A 17,778-nucleotide genomic window follows, 5' to 3' on the forward strand; every position below is an offset into this window, starting at 1 on the left:
CTCTGGCCAAGCTGCTGTTCCCAGCGTTGGATCACAACCTGCTGAAGTTCCTGTTCGATGACAACCAGAAGGTGGAGCCAGAGTGGTACATCCCCCATCATCCCCATGGTGCTCGTCAACGGAGCCGAGGGCATCGGCACGGGCTGGGCCTGTAAGATAGCTAACTTTGATGTGAGAGAGATAGTCAACAACATCTACCGTATGCTGAACCACCAGGACCCTCTGCCTATGGTAATCTATTACTGTTACTGTCTTGCGACCCAGCAGCCATGTATGCAACAATAAACAATAAACAGTACACACATTTGACATGACACAAGAAAACAGAACAGAATACATACATAAAGACATACAAAGACAAGAGCAATGTCCACCTCTCAGCCTACCCCAAGCCTACAACTCCTGATTAAGCCTCAATGTCGTCTGATGGACAAAGGACCTCTTCAGTTTGACCTTATTGTATGTAGGAACACTGTATCTCCTTCCTGAAGGCAGCAACCTATATTCTCCATACAAAGCATGGCTAGTGTTTGAAGTGATATTCCTTGCCAACCTTATCATACTGTCATTATACGTAGATCAGGGTACCCACGGTCATGAAATTTCTGGAAATATTTTGAAATAATAAAAAACTTTTTCCAGTCCTGGAAAAGGTTTGGAATTCATCAAGGGTCCTGGAATATCCTGGAAAAATATTTGGCTATGCATTGTTTTTGGCTATTGATTTTGTTTATAAAAAACGTTTTCCAAAACATGTATATAACACGAAATATGTAACATTTTTCTCCGAACGGGCTGCGTGATTGCAGCCTAATGTATACCGGACGTGACAAAAAAGAACAGATCTACATAAGCTTACCACATGCTGCAGAGTGTTGCGTAGTTAGTTAGTAAATTTGGTACGAAATTTGGAATGGAATTATACCATTCTATATTCTATGCTTTATTTTTGCTACACTGCCTGTCTTTAGGCCATTGCACATAGGAGTAAGACTCCTTTATTGCGCTGAATGATTGTTATTTAGGCCTGGAAATTTGGTTAAATATTCTGGAAAAGTCTTGGAGAAGTTTTGGAAAATCATGGGTAAAAATGTGTGGGAACCCTGGTAGATGTATAGAGCCTCTGAAGTGGTTGTCCAACAATCTTTGAAAAATGTTCAGTTGCTGCAGCAGTTGTGACTTTAAGGCTACAGACAGACATCCATACCAGGTGGTACTACAGTACTGCAGAACACTCATAATAAACAGAAGTGAAAAACAAAAGAAGAATCTGTCTACTAGCACCAAAAGATCTCAGGCGGCGAAGGAAATAGACTCTTTGCTTTGTCTTCTTACCCACTGATTCAATCTGGTCTTTCCATGACAGAAGGTGGTCATTACTACTCCTAGGTATGTATACGAACATACCTGGTTGATCTGTTCACTATGAATAGTAATGGGGGATCTGTGTATCTCTAGTGGGGCACCAAAAACAGTCTTTTTTTTGTTAATGATAAGAGCGTTGTTATCACTCCACTCCACCACCTTATTACTCTGTGTTGGTGCAGTCCAGGATCACTGGAACTATCCAAAAGAGAAATCAAAACTGTATCATCAGAGTACTTTAGAATGTATTGGTCTGGTTTGTCAGTGCGACATTCAGACAGACATTCCTCAGTACGACAGCTGTCAGTATAAAGGGTGAAAAGTACAGCTGAGCTTACACAAACCCTGGGAGCACCAACATTAGTAGTTAATGCTGAGGAGAGGGTTTTGTTCACTTTCACCCTCTGTACTCTGTTCGTAAGGAAGGAAGCATACCAGTGAATTAAGTATGGATTCAGTTCCAACTGTACCATCTTTGTCACCAGAATATCAGACTGTATTGTATTGAAGGCTGAAGAGAAGTCTAAGAACAGCACCCTTGCATGATTCTTGTTAGACTTATCTAGGTGTTTTGTAATGAAGTGGACCAGTGTGACAAAACCGCGTCCCTCTGTACCGCAACCTTTCTTATAAGCAAACTGACAGGGGTCAAATTTGTCTTAGTTATACTTACAAGATGTTGCAACAGTATTCTTTCCAGTGATTTCATGGTCACTGAAGTGAGAGCTATGGGTCTATAATCCTTATGTTCTTTTGGACATCGGATTTTGGGTAGTGGTTTTATGTGCGAGGTTTTCCAACACAGAGGAATTATGTGTGTATCTACAGAGGTTTGAAATATTGGTTGCCACACAGGAGCCACTCAGATGCAAAGTTTTTGAGGAGAAAAGCACTGCACTCATCCGGCCCATTAGCTTTCCTTGTGTACGTACACCGAAACACCTGACATCCTCTTCAGTGATGATAATTCTGTCTGAGGGGGCAGGTGTTACAGCCTTCAGTATTTCAGTGCACTTAGAGGAATCACCTAATGATTCGAATCTGCATAGAAAGTATTTAGGTCATTGGCAAAGCCAAGTTCATTGTCTGTCACAATAGGTTTGGTTGGGGATGACATTCCTGTCATGGATTTCATAGTATCCCACGCCTTTTTGTGATTATTGGCTTTAAACGCATCCTCTAGATGCTGTCTATGTGCCAATTTTGCCTGCCTCATTTTAGTTTTTAGCTTTTTTTCTGTCAATTTAAGTGCACCGAAATCTTTGTTTATGAAGGCTGTTTTCCTTTCATTTATAACATTCTTTATGTCCTTGGTCACATAAGATTTATTGTTCGGATAGATTTTAATTTCTTTTGTAGGAACAACCAGCTGTACACAAAAATTAATGTAATCATTTGTAACTGTGGTTACTTCGTCCAATGAACCATCTCTAAAGTGTCCCAATCTGTACAGTCCAGGCATGCTTTCAGTTGTTCCTTGCTTTCATTTGTCCATGTCTAACTACTTTCTTCTCCAGCTTTCCTCTCTTCAGTTTTGACTTATAAATTGGGGTCATGCACACAACGTTGTGATCAGAGGTCAATATAGGCGGCCCAACCGTGGCAACATATGCATGTGGAATGTTCACATAACACTTGTCCAGAATGTTATTTTTCCTCGTCGCATCCTTAACATATTGTTCAAATCCCGGCAGCACGGTGTCCAGATAGCACTGATTCAAGTCTCCCAGCACGATTGCTGGTGCCTCTGGATACTGCAGTTGCAGTCCGTGCACACAGTCAGCAGTGGTTTTTGCTGCTTGTGCAGCTCTTCCTGGCCCTTTAGGAGGCACATATACTAGAAAAAGTAAAATGCACCCAAATTCGCGGGGAAGATAGAAGGGTCTTAAAGTCATGCCTAGGATCTCCACGTTGGGATCATCGCATATCCTAAGTTTGACGGTGAAGGATCGACACCAGAGATCATTTATGTACACACATACACCGCCGTAACCCCTCCCTCCACCTCTGTCCAGTCGTACCAGAGTGAATCCGGGGACTTCATAGAGTGAGTCTGGTTGTGATGGCTTTAACCAGCTCTCAGTGAAACAAAACAGTGATGCCTCACGAAAATCATGATTGTACCTTGTGTATGTCCGTATCGTGCCTATCTTGTTGTGCAGGGAACGCACGTTAGCAAGATAGCTAGATACGCAAGATAGCTAGATACGCAAGATAGCTAACTACGATGTGAGAGAGATAGTCAACAACATCTACCGTATGCTCAACCACCAGGACCCTCTACCTATGGTAATCTATTACTGTTATAATACATGGTAATCTATTACTATTAATACTGTAAGATAGCTAACTTTGATGTGAGAGAGATAGTCAACAACATCTACTGTATGCTCAACCATCAGGACCCTCTGCCCATGATGCAGTGTGAGCTTGTAGATCTACTGTATGTTTGCATGACAGTCTTATATGACCAAGTAGGGCGTTAATTACAAACCCCCGAAAAGTTGAATAAACAAGGTTTCTGCAACGACGTGTTAGAACCTGACAAAGACAATAGAAAAATAGTTATTATAACACTCTCCTCTCCTCTCCTCTCCTCTCCTCTCCTCTCCTCTCCTCTCCTCTCCTCTCCTCTCCCCTCCCCTCCCCTCCCCTCCCCTCTCCTCCTCTCTCCCCTCCCCTCTCCTCTCCTCCTCTCTCCTCTCTCCTCTCTCCTCTCTCCTCTCTCCTCCCCTCCCCTCCTCTCCTCTCCTCCTCTCTCCTCTCTCCTCTCTCCTCTCCTCTCCTCTCCTCTCCTCTCCCCTCCCCTCTCCTCCTCTCTCCTCCTCTCTCCTCTCCTCTCCTCTCCTCTCCTCTCCTCTCTCCTCTCTCCTCTCTCCTCCCCTCCTCTCTCCTCCCCTCCTCTCCTCTCCTCTCCTCTCCTCTCCCCTCCCCTCTCCTCCTCTCTCCTCCTCTCTCCTCTCCTCTCCTCTCCTCTCTCCTCTCTCCTCCCCTCCTCTCTCCTCTCCCTCACCCTCCTCTCCTCTCCCCTCCTCTCTCCTCTCTCCTCTCTCCTCTCCTCTCCTCAGCTGCCCAGCTATAAGAACTTTAAAGGAGTGATCCATGAGCTGGGTCAGAACCAGTACCTGATCAGTGGAGAGATCTCTGTGATCGACCATCACACCATAGAGATCACTGAGCTGCCCGTCCGCACCTGGACCCAGGTAACTAACCACACAGTCTCACACACACACACACACACACACACACACACACACACACACACACACACACACACACACACACACACACACACACACACACACACACACCTGGACCCAGGTATCTAAACACACACACACACACACACACACACCTGGACCCAGGTAACTAACCACCCACGCACGCACGCACGCACACACACACACACACACACACACACACACACACACACACACACACACCTGGACCCAGGTAACTAACACACACACACACACACACACACACACACACACACACACACACACACACACACACCTGGACCCAGGTAACTAACCACACACACACACACACACACACACACACACACACACACACACACACACACACACACCTGGACCCAGGTAACTAACCACACACACACACACACACACACACACCTGGACCCAGGTAACTAACCAGACAGAACCATAGATCTGTTTCAAGCTGATGGTGGAATGTTTTGGCATCAAAATAATTGATATTAAGATCGATTTGAATGATTATGTTTTTTTATTTTTATTATCTATACCAGTGGTCCTTGAGGGGGTACCAGGGGGTCCCCAGCAAAATGTGTTAATATAGCTAGCGTAGCAATTATTTTAGCCACTTAAACCGTATTTTACACTTTGGCTATTCAAAAGTAGCACGGCACTATGAGCTTGTAGATCAGCTATTTTTTGAAAAATACCTGGTGCAGAATATTTTTGAGAGGGGGGGGGGGGGGTCCCGCAGCCAAATACATATCATTTTGGGGGTCCTTGACATGAAAAGGGTTGAAAACCACTGATCTATTATATTGATGGTTATTTCAGTTAACTGTTGCACACCTACATTCTATGACCCGTGTTTTTTTGATCGCAGTGAAACTGTGCACACACACTCCCTGGATGCCAATTCAGAACCTCTGCCCCAAATGTTTCACATGGGCCTGTTATAACGCCACCAGGAGGCCGCTTTTTGCAAAACATTTTTTTTTTTACAGTACTCCTATAGATTTTGTCCAAACGCGAATCGGTACACAGTATCTCTATAGTCATTTTCATATTCCATCCTAATTGGCTAAAAATGGCTTCCAAAGTTTGCAGGAGTGCTCCGTTTTGAACAAAATGCCTCAAATCATGAACACAGCATGCAATTTCCGTGACATTTTGCACGCACATTCCCACTATGCAGAGGAAGAAATGCCACTTGAAAATGTTCTAATCAGCCTCATGGTGGCGCTATTACAGGCCAATTCCTGTTTTTACCTATAACTGCACCGATCTGTGTAAAACTTTGTATGCACACTCCCTAGACGCCAGGGAAAAACCTTTGCCCTGCATTTTTCACATCTGCCTTTTGTAGCGCCACCAGGAGGCCAACTTATATAAAACACATTTTGGGATATTACTCCTTCAGATTTTATCCAAATTTCACGCAAATCGGTACACATGATCTCTATAGTCATGTGATCAAGACGGATCTGTTAGATTTTTCATATTCCATCCTCATTGGCTAAGATTGACATTGACAGTTTGCAGGAGTGGCCCGTTTTGAATTTGCGGTGAAACTTTGCACGCACATTCACACTATGTTGAGGAACAAATGCCACCCTTTTCACATTGGCCTGTTATAGCGCCACCAGGAGGTCTAATTTAGCAACAAAAAAAAAATTTGAACAAAATGCCTCAAATCATGAATGCAGTGTCCAGTTGCCGTGCACAGCCTAGGAAGAAATGGCCCCCTTTTCACATTGGCCTGTTATAGCGCCACCAGGAGGCCACAATAACCTACCTGACCTGACGGAGACCTGTGCTCCGAGGAGCACTTTTTCGAGTTCGTTTCCGTTTTTGTGCAGGCTTATAAGTAGCCTGTTTATCAACCCATGTTTTGTTTCTGTGTGTGTGTGTGTGTGTGTGTGTGTGTGTGTGTGTGTGTGTGTGTGTGCGCAGGCCTACAAGGAGTCTGTCCTGGAGCCCATGCTCCAGGGGACAGAGAAGACCCCGGCCCTCATCAGTGACTACAAGGAGTACCACACCGACCAGACGGTCAAGTTTGTAGTCCGTATGTCTGAGGAGAAGCTGGCCCAGGCCGAGGCTGCTGGCCTCCACAAGGTGTTCAAGCTGCAGTCCAGCCTCACCTGCAACTCCATGGTATTTAATTAATGATAATAATACTTATAATAATAATTGTAATAATAGCCTCACCTGCAACTCCATTGCAAGTAGCAACACTTATTAACTCTCTCACTGCCAGACTTATTTATTTATATTAACACACTGAGTGCCAGAGGTTTTTTTAAACAGGGTTCAGCCAGTGCCAGCATATTCAACGATTTCCGTTAAAATCGTCAAAATCATTACCACGTAGAATTGAGAAGGAAAAAAAATAAACATTCGGTAATCAGTATTTAGAATGGGTCAAACTAGCTATAGAATGATTTTTTTTTTTACTTTAAATTTTTATCCCACGATTTTGTAACCCATTTTTTACACCCAGTGCCAATTGTCTATGTAATCCTGGGCACTACCTTCCCTCTGCCAACCTAGGGAGGCCAGGGCCGAGCTCATGCCTCCTTCAATGCATGAGAGCCAACTGACCTTCTTGTCACCTGACAGGGGAGAGTTTCCCTGGTTGGACGTAGCGCGTGGAAGGAACACTTCATTCCAACCAGTTCCTTTCCCCTCCATCAGGCGCCCCGGCTGACCAGGGGGGGGCAGTATAGTGACCAGGATTACTGCATGTTTTAGTGAGGGTACCTACCCTAGGAGACACGGGGAGAACATGCAAACTCCACACAGAAAGGCCCTTTCACCAACCCCACCTAGGGTATGGGCACTGCTATAGAATGATTTAAGAGTATTTAGAATGGGTCAAACTAGCCATAGAATGATTTAAGAGTATTTAGAAAGGGTCAAACTAGCTATAGAATGATTTAAGAGTATTTAGAATGGGTCAAACTAGCTATAGAATGATTTAAGAGTATTTAGAATGGGTCAAACTAGCTATAGAATGATTTAAGAGTATTTAGAATGGGTCAAACTAGCTATAGAATACATGCTGTGAAACATCTTAGACAGCAAAGACTAAAGCCTCGATCTGCAATTTTTTCAACTGTTGGCTATATATATATATAAAACAGCTTGAACATTAGGTTTACAACAATAATACTGAAGCTTAATAGTTGTACTAATGGAAACACAGCTCTGGTGTGGTTGGTTTGATAAATCACAGATTGGGTCTTGGCTCTAACAAAAACATGTGTGAGACTTGTGTTTGCTTGAATCCCTGGGTTGTCAAAGTGCGGTCCGGTATCACTCATACAACACAGTATAAAGGGCTTGAGTGATTTAATGTCCTGTGGCCTGTGTAGGTGCTGTTTGACCACATGGGCTGTCTGAAGAGGTACGACTCAGTCCAGGACATCCTGAAGGAGTTCTATGAGCTGCGGCTGCACTACTACCAGCTGAGGAAGGACTGGTTGCTAGGCAGCCTGGGAGCTGAGTCCTCCAAGCTGTCCAACCAGGCCCGCTTTGTCCTGGAGAAGATCGAAGGGAAGGTCACCATCGGTAAGAGTCATGAAAGCACATACTGTGTGTATGTATAGGGTTAGGGTTAGGATACATACTGTGTGTATGTATAGGGTTAGGGTTAGGATACATACTGTGTGTATGTATAGGGGTGTAAAGTAACATACTGTGTGTATGTATAGGGGTGTAAAGTAACATCTCAGAGGCAAATATTGTACTTTTACTCCACTACATTTATTTAAAAACTTTACTTACTAGTTACTTTGTAAATTTTGATTATTATTACAAAACATACATTAGCCACTTCAGCCCTATATACATTTATATATACATTATATATATACATTATTATTACAAAACATACATTAGCCACTTCAGCCCTATATACATTTATATATACATTATATATATATACATTTATTATTACAAAACATACATTAGCCACTTCAGCCCTATATACATTTCGGCCATTTGAAAATCTACATGTAGATGTAGATTTTCAAGATGTAGATCTGCTATTTTTAAAATATTGTTATTACATTTTAAAAGTTGTGAAATGGGACATTCTGCATAATGAGTACAATCTACTTTTGGTACTTTCAAGTAAATTTTGATTACCGGACTTTAACTTGTAACAGAGTATTTCTGCATTGCAGTATTGATACTTTTACTTAAGTAAACAATCTAAGTACTTTTTCCACCACTGTGTATGTATCACTATGCATAATTCTTACTCCACCACGATGTGTGATGCATTGAGAGCTTGAAGATCTGTCTGTAAGCGAGGCTGTGGTGTAACGGTGTTGTACATTGAGCTGTAGCTCTTAACTTAACAAACTGTGTGGTTCTTATGGGATGAATAGGTGATATAATATGTATCCACTCACCTTTTGTTCACTAACAGAGAACAAGAGCAAACGAGAGCTGATCCGGATGCTGGTCCAGAAGGGCTACGAGTCTGACCCCGTGGCAGCATGGACCAGAGCACAGGAGAAGGTATGGTTTCTTAAACACAGCTCTTAAAGCACAGGAGAAGGTATGGTTCTTAAATATCACTCTTAAAGCACAGGAGAAGGTATGGTTCTTAAACACAACTCTTAAAGCACAGGAGAAGGTATGGTTCTTAAACACAACTCTTAAAGCACAGGAGAAGGTATGGTTCTTAAACACAACTCTTAAAGCACAGGAGAAGGTATGGTTCTTAAACACAGTTCTTAAAGCACAGGAGAAGGTATGGTTCTTAAATACAGTTCTTAAAGCACAGGAGAAGGTATGGTTCTTAAATATCACTCTTAAAGCACAGGAGAAGGTATGGTTCTTAAACACAACTCTTAAAGCACAGGAGAAGGTATGGTTCTTAAACACAACTCTTAAAGCACAGGAGAAGGTATGGTTCTTAAACACAACTCTTAAAGCACAGGAGAAGGTATGGTTCTTAAACACAGTTCTTAAAGCACAGGAGAAGGTATGGTTCTTAAACACAGTTCTTAAAGCACAGGAGAAGGTATGGTTCTTAAATACAGTTCTTAAAGCACAGGAGAAGGTATGGTTCTTAAACACAGCTCTTAAAGCACAGGAGAAGGTATGGTTCTTAAACACAGGAGAAGGTATGGTTCTTAAACACAGGAGAAGGTATGGTTCTTAAACACAGGAGAAGGTATGGTTCTTAAACACAGTTCTTAAAGCACAGGAGAAGGTATGGTCTCTGCCTCTGTTTGTGTCATTATTTCTGATGCAAAGGCAGCGGTTTCAGCCCTCATGACCCAAAACAAGGACCTGACCTTCTGCTATAAATACTATCAGCCACTCTTTTACTCCTGTAAACCTGTGATGTGACATTAAAGCTGAAGTTGTCACGTGGTGTTTGTGGGCCGTCAGGCTCTAGAGGAGGAGGACAGGGACGGTGTAGTTATAATGTGGTGTAACATGGTGTAATGTGGTGTAACATGGTGTAATGTGGTGTAACATGGTGTAATGTGGTGTTTGTGGGACATCAGGCTCTAGAGGAGGAGGACAGAGACGGTGTAGTTATAATGTGGTGTAACATGGTGTAACATGGTGTTTGTGGGACATCAGGCTCTAGAGGAGGAGGACAGGGACAGTGTAGTAGTTATAATGTGGTGTAACATGGTGTAACATGGTGTAACATGGTGTAACATGGTGTAACATGGTGTTTGTGGGACATCAGGCTCTAGAGGAGGAGGACAGGGACAGTGTAGTAGTTATAATGTGGTGTAACATGGTGTAACATGGTGTAACATGGTGTAACATGGTGTAACATGGTGTAACGTGGTGTAACGTGGTGTAACATGGTGTAACATGGTGTAACGTGGTGTAACATGGTGTAACATGGTGTAACGTGGTGTAACGTGGTGTAACATGGTGTAATGTGGTGTAACATGGTGTAATGTGGTGTAACATGGTGTAACGTGGTGTAACGTGGTGTAACATGGTGTAACATGGTGTAACGTGGTGTAACGTGGTGTAACATGGTGTAACATGGTGTAACGTGGTGTAACGTGGTGTAACGTGGTGTAACATGGTGTAACATGGTGTAACGTGGTGTAACATGGTGTAACATGGTGTAACGTGGTGTAACATGGTGTAACGTGGTGTAACGTGGTGTAACGTGGTGTAACATGGTGTAATGTGGTGTAACATGGTGTAACGTGGTGTAACGTGGTGTAACGTGGTGTAACATGGTGTAACATGGTGTAACATGGTGTAACATGGTGTAACATGGTGTAACATGGTGTAACGTGGTGTAACATGGTGTAACATGGTGTAACATGGTGTAACGTGGTGTAACATGGTGTAATGTGGTGTAACATGGTGTAACGTGGTGTAACATGGTGTAATGTGGTGTAACATGGTGTAACGTGGTGTAACGTGGTGTAACATGGTGTAACATGGTGTAACGTGGTGTAACATGGTGTAATGTGGTGTAACATGGTGTAACGTGGTGTAACGTGGTGTAACATGGTGTAATGTGGTGTAACATGGTGTAACGTGGTGTAACATGGTGTAATGTGGTGTAACATGGTGTAACGTGGTGTAACGTGGTGTAACATGGTGTAACATGGTGTAACGTGGTGTAACATGGTGTAATGTGGTGTAACATGGTGTAACGTGGTGTAACATGGTGTAATGTGGTGTAACATGGTGTAACGTGGTGTAACGTGGTGTAACATGGTGTAACATGGTGTAACGTGGTGTAACGTGGTGTAACATGGTGTAACATGGTGTAACGTGGTGTAACGTGGTGTAACGTGGTGTAACATGGTGTAACGTGGTGTAACGTGGTGTAACGTGGTGTAACGTGGTGTAACATGGTGTAACGTGGTGTAACGTGGTGTAACGTGGTGTAACGTGGTGTAACATGGTGTAACATGGTGTAACGTGGTGTAACATGGTGTAACATGGTGTAACGTGGTGTAACATGGTGTAACGTGGTGTAACGTGGTGTAACGTGGTGTAACATGGTGTAATGTGGTGTAACGTGGTGTAACGTGGTGTAACGTGGTGTAACGTGGTGTAACATGGTGTAACATGGTGTAACATGGTGTAACATGGTGTAACATGGTGTAACGTGGTGTAACGTGGTGTAACATGGTGTAACATGGTGTAACATGGTGTAACATGGTGTAACATGGTGTAACATGGTGTAACGTGGTGTAACATGGTGTAACGTGGTGTAACATGGTGTAACGTGGTGTAACATGGTGTAACGTGGTGTAACATGGTGTAACATGGTGTAACATGGTGTAACATGGTGTAACGTGGTGTAACATGGTGTAACATGGTGTAACGTGGTGTAACATGGTGTAATGTGGTGTAACATGGTGTAACATGGTGTAACATGGTGTAACGTGGTGTAACATGGTGTAACATGGTGTAACATGGTGTAACATGGTGTAACGTGGTGTAACATGGTGTAACGTGGTGTAACATGGTGTAACGTGGTGTTTGTGGGCCGTCAGGCTCTAGAGGAGGAGGACAGGGGCGGTGACGACAGTGACGGCTCGGTGGATTCAGGCTCGTCGTCGGGACCAAACTTCAACTACATCCTCAACATGCCTCTGTGGTGCCTGACCAAGGAGAAGGTGGAGGAGCTGCTGAAGCAGAGAGACCTGAAGGTAACAACCATCACACCTAACTCTAGAACCCTAACCTAACCTTAAGCAGAGAGACCAGAAGGTAAAAAACATCACAGGGCAGCTGTCAGAACCTTCCCTAAAACACTCTGCTCCACACGTCCCAGAATCTTCTCCCTCCTGGCTCCCAAACTGGAACAAACTCCCCATTTCAATTAGAACTGCAGACTCACTCCCAATCTTCCCTGCTGTAGGGGGTGCTATGGGGGGTCGGCGACCCCTTAGTTCTGGCGCTGGCTGGGAGCTCCACATGCACGCGCGAGCACGCACCGTCAGCTGCGGTCTTAACACCTTAAAGTTTAAACAATAGCCTCTCAAGGTTCGCGCCGTCAGCGGCGACCCGTTCTCAATAGCGTCTACCTGGCTGCTTTGCATAACATTAGGCTACTCGAAAAAAGCCATGTCTCTGCACTGCAGAGTGTGAAGGGGATCGCTTAGAAGAGGACCCAGTTCTCTGAGACAAGACAAAGACAAGTTGTCTGATTATTTTAAGTACTTATGTGTGGGTGAGTCTATGTAAAGGGCTTTTATATAAAACTAAAAGGAAAATAAAATAATTAATTAATTGAAACAAAAATAAAAACAACAATTTAACAATGCAACTAAATAATAAGATATAATTACATTAAAAATCACATGTTGAATACAGTATTTCAACTAGCACTGAGCTGATTGGCTATGTGCACATGCGCACGTGCACGTGACGTCAGAAATTATAGCCCCCCTAGTTCAAAAATCCACAGCTCATCACTGCCGTAACCTAAAGACTAACCTCTTCAGACTCCACCTCAGCCCTTCCTGACACCTTGGATTAATGCTAGCGACTGACCTACAGTAGATATGTCCACCATATACAGTAGATATGTCCACCATATACAGTAGATATGTCCACCATATACAGTAGATATGTCCACCATGTACAGTAGATATGTCCACCATACACAGTAGATATGTCCACCATATACAGTAGATATGTCCACCATGTACAGTAGATATGTCCACCATATACAGTAGATATGTCCACCATACACAGTAGATATGTCCACCATATACAGTAGATATGTCCACCATGTACAGTAGATATGTCCACCATGTACAGTAGATATGTCCACCATGTACAGTAGATATGTCCACCATGTACAGTAGATATGTCCACCATGTACAGTAGATATGTCCACCATATACAGTAGATATGTCCACCATGTACAGTAGATATGTCCACCATATACAGTAGATATGTCCACCATATACAGTAGATATGTCCACCATATACAGTAGATATGTCCACCATGTACAGTAGATATGTCCACCATATACAGTAGATATGTCCACCATATACAGTAGATATGTCCACCATGTACAGTAGATATGTCCACCATATACAGTAGATATGTCCACCATACACAGTAGATATGTCCACCATATACAGTAGATATGTCCACCATGTACAGTAGATATGTCCACCATGTACAGTAGATATGTCCACCATGTACAGTAGATATGTCCACCATGTACAGTAGATATGTCCACCATATACAGTAGATATGTCCACCATATACAGTAGATATGTCCACCATGTACAGTAGATATGTCCACCATATACAGTAGATATGTCCACCATACACAGTAGATATGTCCACCATATACAGTAGATATGTCCACCATGTACAGTAGATATGTCCACCATGTACAGTAGATATGTCCACCATGTACAGTAGATATGTCCACCATGTACAGTAGATATGTCCACCATATACAGTAGATATGTCCACCATGCAGTCATATCTTGGTCATTTGAGCTCATGTTTTTGTTACTTGTTTTTCTTGACCACAATATTAACTCATTGAGTGCCATTGACGTGTTTCACGCGTTTTTACCGCTATGGCGCAACGTGCCAATGACGTGTTTGACGTGTTTTTAAAAAAAAAACATGTTCAGAATAGATAGATAGAAGATATCATTATCTGAAGATTTGCAGCTCCATCCACTCCTTGTTTAACTTATAACTGAAAAAGGCTGTATCTCGCTTCCTAAGCACTTTTTTTTTACCTTGAAAAAATCTCTGGCACTGGGACAAGTTAACATTTCTGGCACTCAGTGAGTTAAAATGTATTTTAACTAGCATGTAATTTAAACAGATGCTAGGTGCATTGTTTACCTGGTATCCTATAGTTACAAAGTACAGATGATTATTTTATAGTATATTGATTAGACTGATGATGGGTTGTTGGTTTACCTGTGATCCTAGTCCACTGAGGCACTACACTGTCTCTCTGTATTCTATGATCCTATAGTTTACTGAGACACTACACTGTCTCTCTGTATTCTATGATCCTATAGTTTACTGAGACACTACACTGTCTCTGTATTCTATGATCCTATAGTTTACTGAGATACTACACTGTCTCTCTGTATTCTATGATCCTATAGTTTACTGAGACACTACACTGTCTCTGTATTCTATGATCCTATAGTTTACTGAGACACTACACTGTCTCTATGTATTCTATGATCCTATAGTTTACTGAGACACTACACTGTCTCTATGCATTCTATGTATGTGTTTAAGAGCATCTGCTAAATGCCTACATTACATTGTTATCGTTTGCTGTGCAGGGAGGAGAACTGAATGAGCTCCAGAGGAAGAACTCAGAAGATCTGTGGAAGGAGGACCTGTCTATCTTCATAGAAGAGCTGGATGTAAGTTTATTATGTCTGTCTTCATAGAAGAGCTGGATGTAAGTTTATTATGTCTGTCTTCATAGAAGAGCTGGATGTAAGTTTATTATGTCTGTCTTCATAGAAGAGCTGGATGTAAGTTTATTATGTCTGTCTTCATAAAAGAGTTTTTATGGTGTGTCTCTGCAGGAGGCCTGTGTGTCTGTCGCCCTGATCTCACAAACCTCTTTAGTGTCACATTTTGACTTTATTATACCATTGGGGCTCTGAGTGGGATAAACCTTTATTATGACTTTATTTTATTTACAATTTTATAGTTGTATCATAGAGAACCGATGTGACAGGCTGGCTACATGAAGTCAGAGATCCACATTGGATCCATTCCACGCCCTTAACCATGTGGATCCCCAGATCCACATGATTCCATTTCTTAACCACTTTAAGCAATTCGTGGTTAATCTCTCAAGAACTGATTCAGAGCTGCGCTACTGAATCTGTAAAAAAATAATAACTTGCTCTTTCATCATAGAAACAAGTGGGCTTATAACCAAAACGATCCATGTTCTTTGGGAGAAATGGTGTATTCCGTGGAGAAATATTGTTAGTGGGAATGAAAACATAGGCGCACCACCGGAAGTGGAGGGCTGAGGGCAGAGACCAAACGCCGGTTTCCAGTCATCGTCCGTCTATTTAATCCCTCCCCCAGAGTCAAATGCAAAAGTGAAAAACGCTGTTTTTCCTTTTTATTTGACGATGGGTTCCCAGATTGATTCGTAGTGAGCTTGTAGAACTTCTGAATGTTTCACCAGTGGTGACCTGCCCAAAACAGAGCTGGTAGACGGTTGAAACGGATCATGTCTTCAGGGCTCAATGTCACCATGGTGTCATGTCTTCAGGGCTCAATGTCACCATGGTGTCATGTCTTCAGGGCTCAATGTGACCATGGGGTCATGTCTTCAGGGCTCAATGTGACCATGGTGTCATGTCTTCAGGGCTCAATGTGACCATGGTGTCATGTCTTCAGGGCTCAATGTCACCATGGTGTCATGTCTTCAGGGCTCAATGTGACCATGGTGTCATGTCTTCACGGCTCAATGTGACCATGGTGTCATGTCTTCAGGGCTCAATGTGACCATGGTGTCATGTCTTCAGGGCTCAATGTGACCATGGTGTGGTGGTGGTGCTGTTCTTCTTCTTGTCAGAAACTGGAGGCCCAGGAGCGAGACGAGCTGAGCGCAGGGCGGATCGCCAAGCTGGTGAAGGGCAAGGTGGGCAAACCCAAGGTGAAGAAGATGCACCTGGAGGAGACCCTGCCTTCGCCCTACGGGCGCAGGGTGGAGCCCCCCACCCAGGGCATGGGGGCCAAGGCTGACTCCGCCAAGAAAGTACCCAAGAAGAAGAAGGTAAGAAGAACCCACTATATACCCCCACCCTAAGTCTAAGTACCCCCACCCTAAGTCTAAGTACCCCCACCCTAAGTCTAAGTACCCCCACCCTAAGTCTAAGTACCCCCACCCTGAATCTAAATACCCCCACCCTAAGTCTAAGTACCCCCACCCTGAATCTAAATACCCCCACCCTAAGTCTAAGTACCCCCACCCTAAGTCTAAGTACCCCCATCCCAAATCTAAGTACCCCCACCCTAAGTCTAAGTACCCCCACCCTAAGTCTAAGTACCCCCACCCTAAGTCTAAGTACCCCACCCTAAGTCTAAGTACCCCCACCCTAAGTCTAAGTACCCCACCCTAAGTCTAAGTACCCCCATCCCAAGTCTAAGTACCCCACCCTAAGTCTAAGTACCCCCACCCTAAGTCTAAGTACCCCACCCTAAGTCTAAGTACCCCCATCCCAAGTCTAAGTACCCCCACCCTAAGTCTAAGTACCCCCACCCTAAATCAAATCAAACTTTATTTATATAGCACATTTACATCGACAGGTCGAACCAAAGTGCTTCACAGTACAGAGCATAGTAGCATAAACAGGCAATGAAAATTAAATAGAATTAAAAGCGATAGAGTAAAAATGAGTCTTTAGTAGGGACTTGAAGGCCGTCAAAGACCGAGCAGTGCGAACATGGAGAGGCAGGGCGTTCCAGAGGTTGGGACCGGCCACGGCGAACGCACAAGCTCCTCTGGTCCTGAAGTGTGTGTCAGGCACAACCAGGAGAGACTGATTGGCCGATCTCAGGGCTCTTGTTGGAGCGTATGGAATGATCAATTGAGCTAAATATGGAGGAGACAGGTCATTTTGGGCTTTAAAAACAAACACTAAAATCTTAAAATCAATTCTGAAGTGGACAGGGAGCCAGTAAATCTAAGTACCCCCACCCTAAGTCTAAGTACCCCCACCCTAAGTCTAAGTACCCTCACCCTAAGTCTAAGTACCCCCACCCTAAGTCTAAGTACCCCACCCTAAGTCTAAGTACCCTCACCCTAAGTCTAAGTACCCCCACCCTAAGTCTAAGTACCCTCACCCTAAGTCTAAGTACCCTCACCCTAAGTCTAAGTACCACCACCCTAAGTCTAAGTACCCCACCCTAAGTCTAAGTACCCCCACCCTAAGTCTAAGTACCCCCACCCTAAGTCTAAGTACCCCCACCCTAAGTCTAAGTACCCTCACCCTAAGTCTAAGTACCCCCACCCTAAGTCTAAGTACCCTCACCCTAAGTCTAAGTACCCTCACCCTAAGTCTAAGTACCCTCACCCTAAGTCTAAGTACCCCCACCCTAAGTCTAAGTACCCCCACCCTAAGTCTAAGTACCCTCACCCTAAGTCTAAGTACCCTCACCCTAAGTCTAAGTACCCTCACCCTAAGTCTAAGTACCCCCACC

The 17,778-nt window shown here is 43.5% G+C and overlaps 1 protein-coding gene across 1 annotated transcript in view; it reads left to right on the top strand.

The window, feature by feature from the left end:
• Positions 1 to 17,778, top strand: part of LOC308094997 (DNA topoisomerase 2-beta-like) — a 96,088-nt gene that overhangs the window by 51,768 nt on the left and 26,542 nt on the right. The window contains 9 exon segments of the mRNA XM_080441846.1: positions 1 to 92; positions 94 to 231; positions 4,434 to 4,568; positions 6,537 to 6,737; positions 7,958 to 8,153; positions 9,019 to 9,110; positions 12,095 to 12,250; positions 14,886 to 14,969; positions 16,151 to 16,351. The exon segment at positions 1 to 92 is cut by the window's left edge and continues 2 nt beyond it. Coding sequence (XP_080297972.1) covers positions 1 to 92; positions 94 to 231; positions 4,434 to 4,568; positions 6,537 to 6,737; positions 7,958 to 8,153; positions 9,019 to 9,110; positions 12,095 to 12,250; positions 14,886 to 14,969; positions 16,151 to 16,351 — 1,295 coding nt within the window.

This window comes from Gymnoscopelus braueri, assembly GCF_963280865.1.
Source record: "Gymnoscopelus braueri genome assembly, chromosome: 11".
Classification (NCBI taxonomy): domain Eukaryota; kingdom Metazoa; phylum Chordata; class Actinopteri; order Myctophiformes; family Myctophidae; genus Gymnoscopelus; species Gymnoscopelus braueri.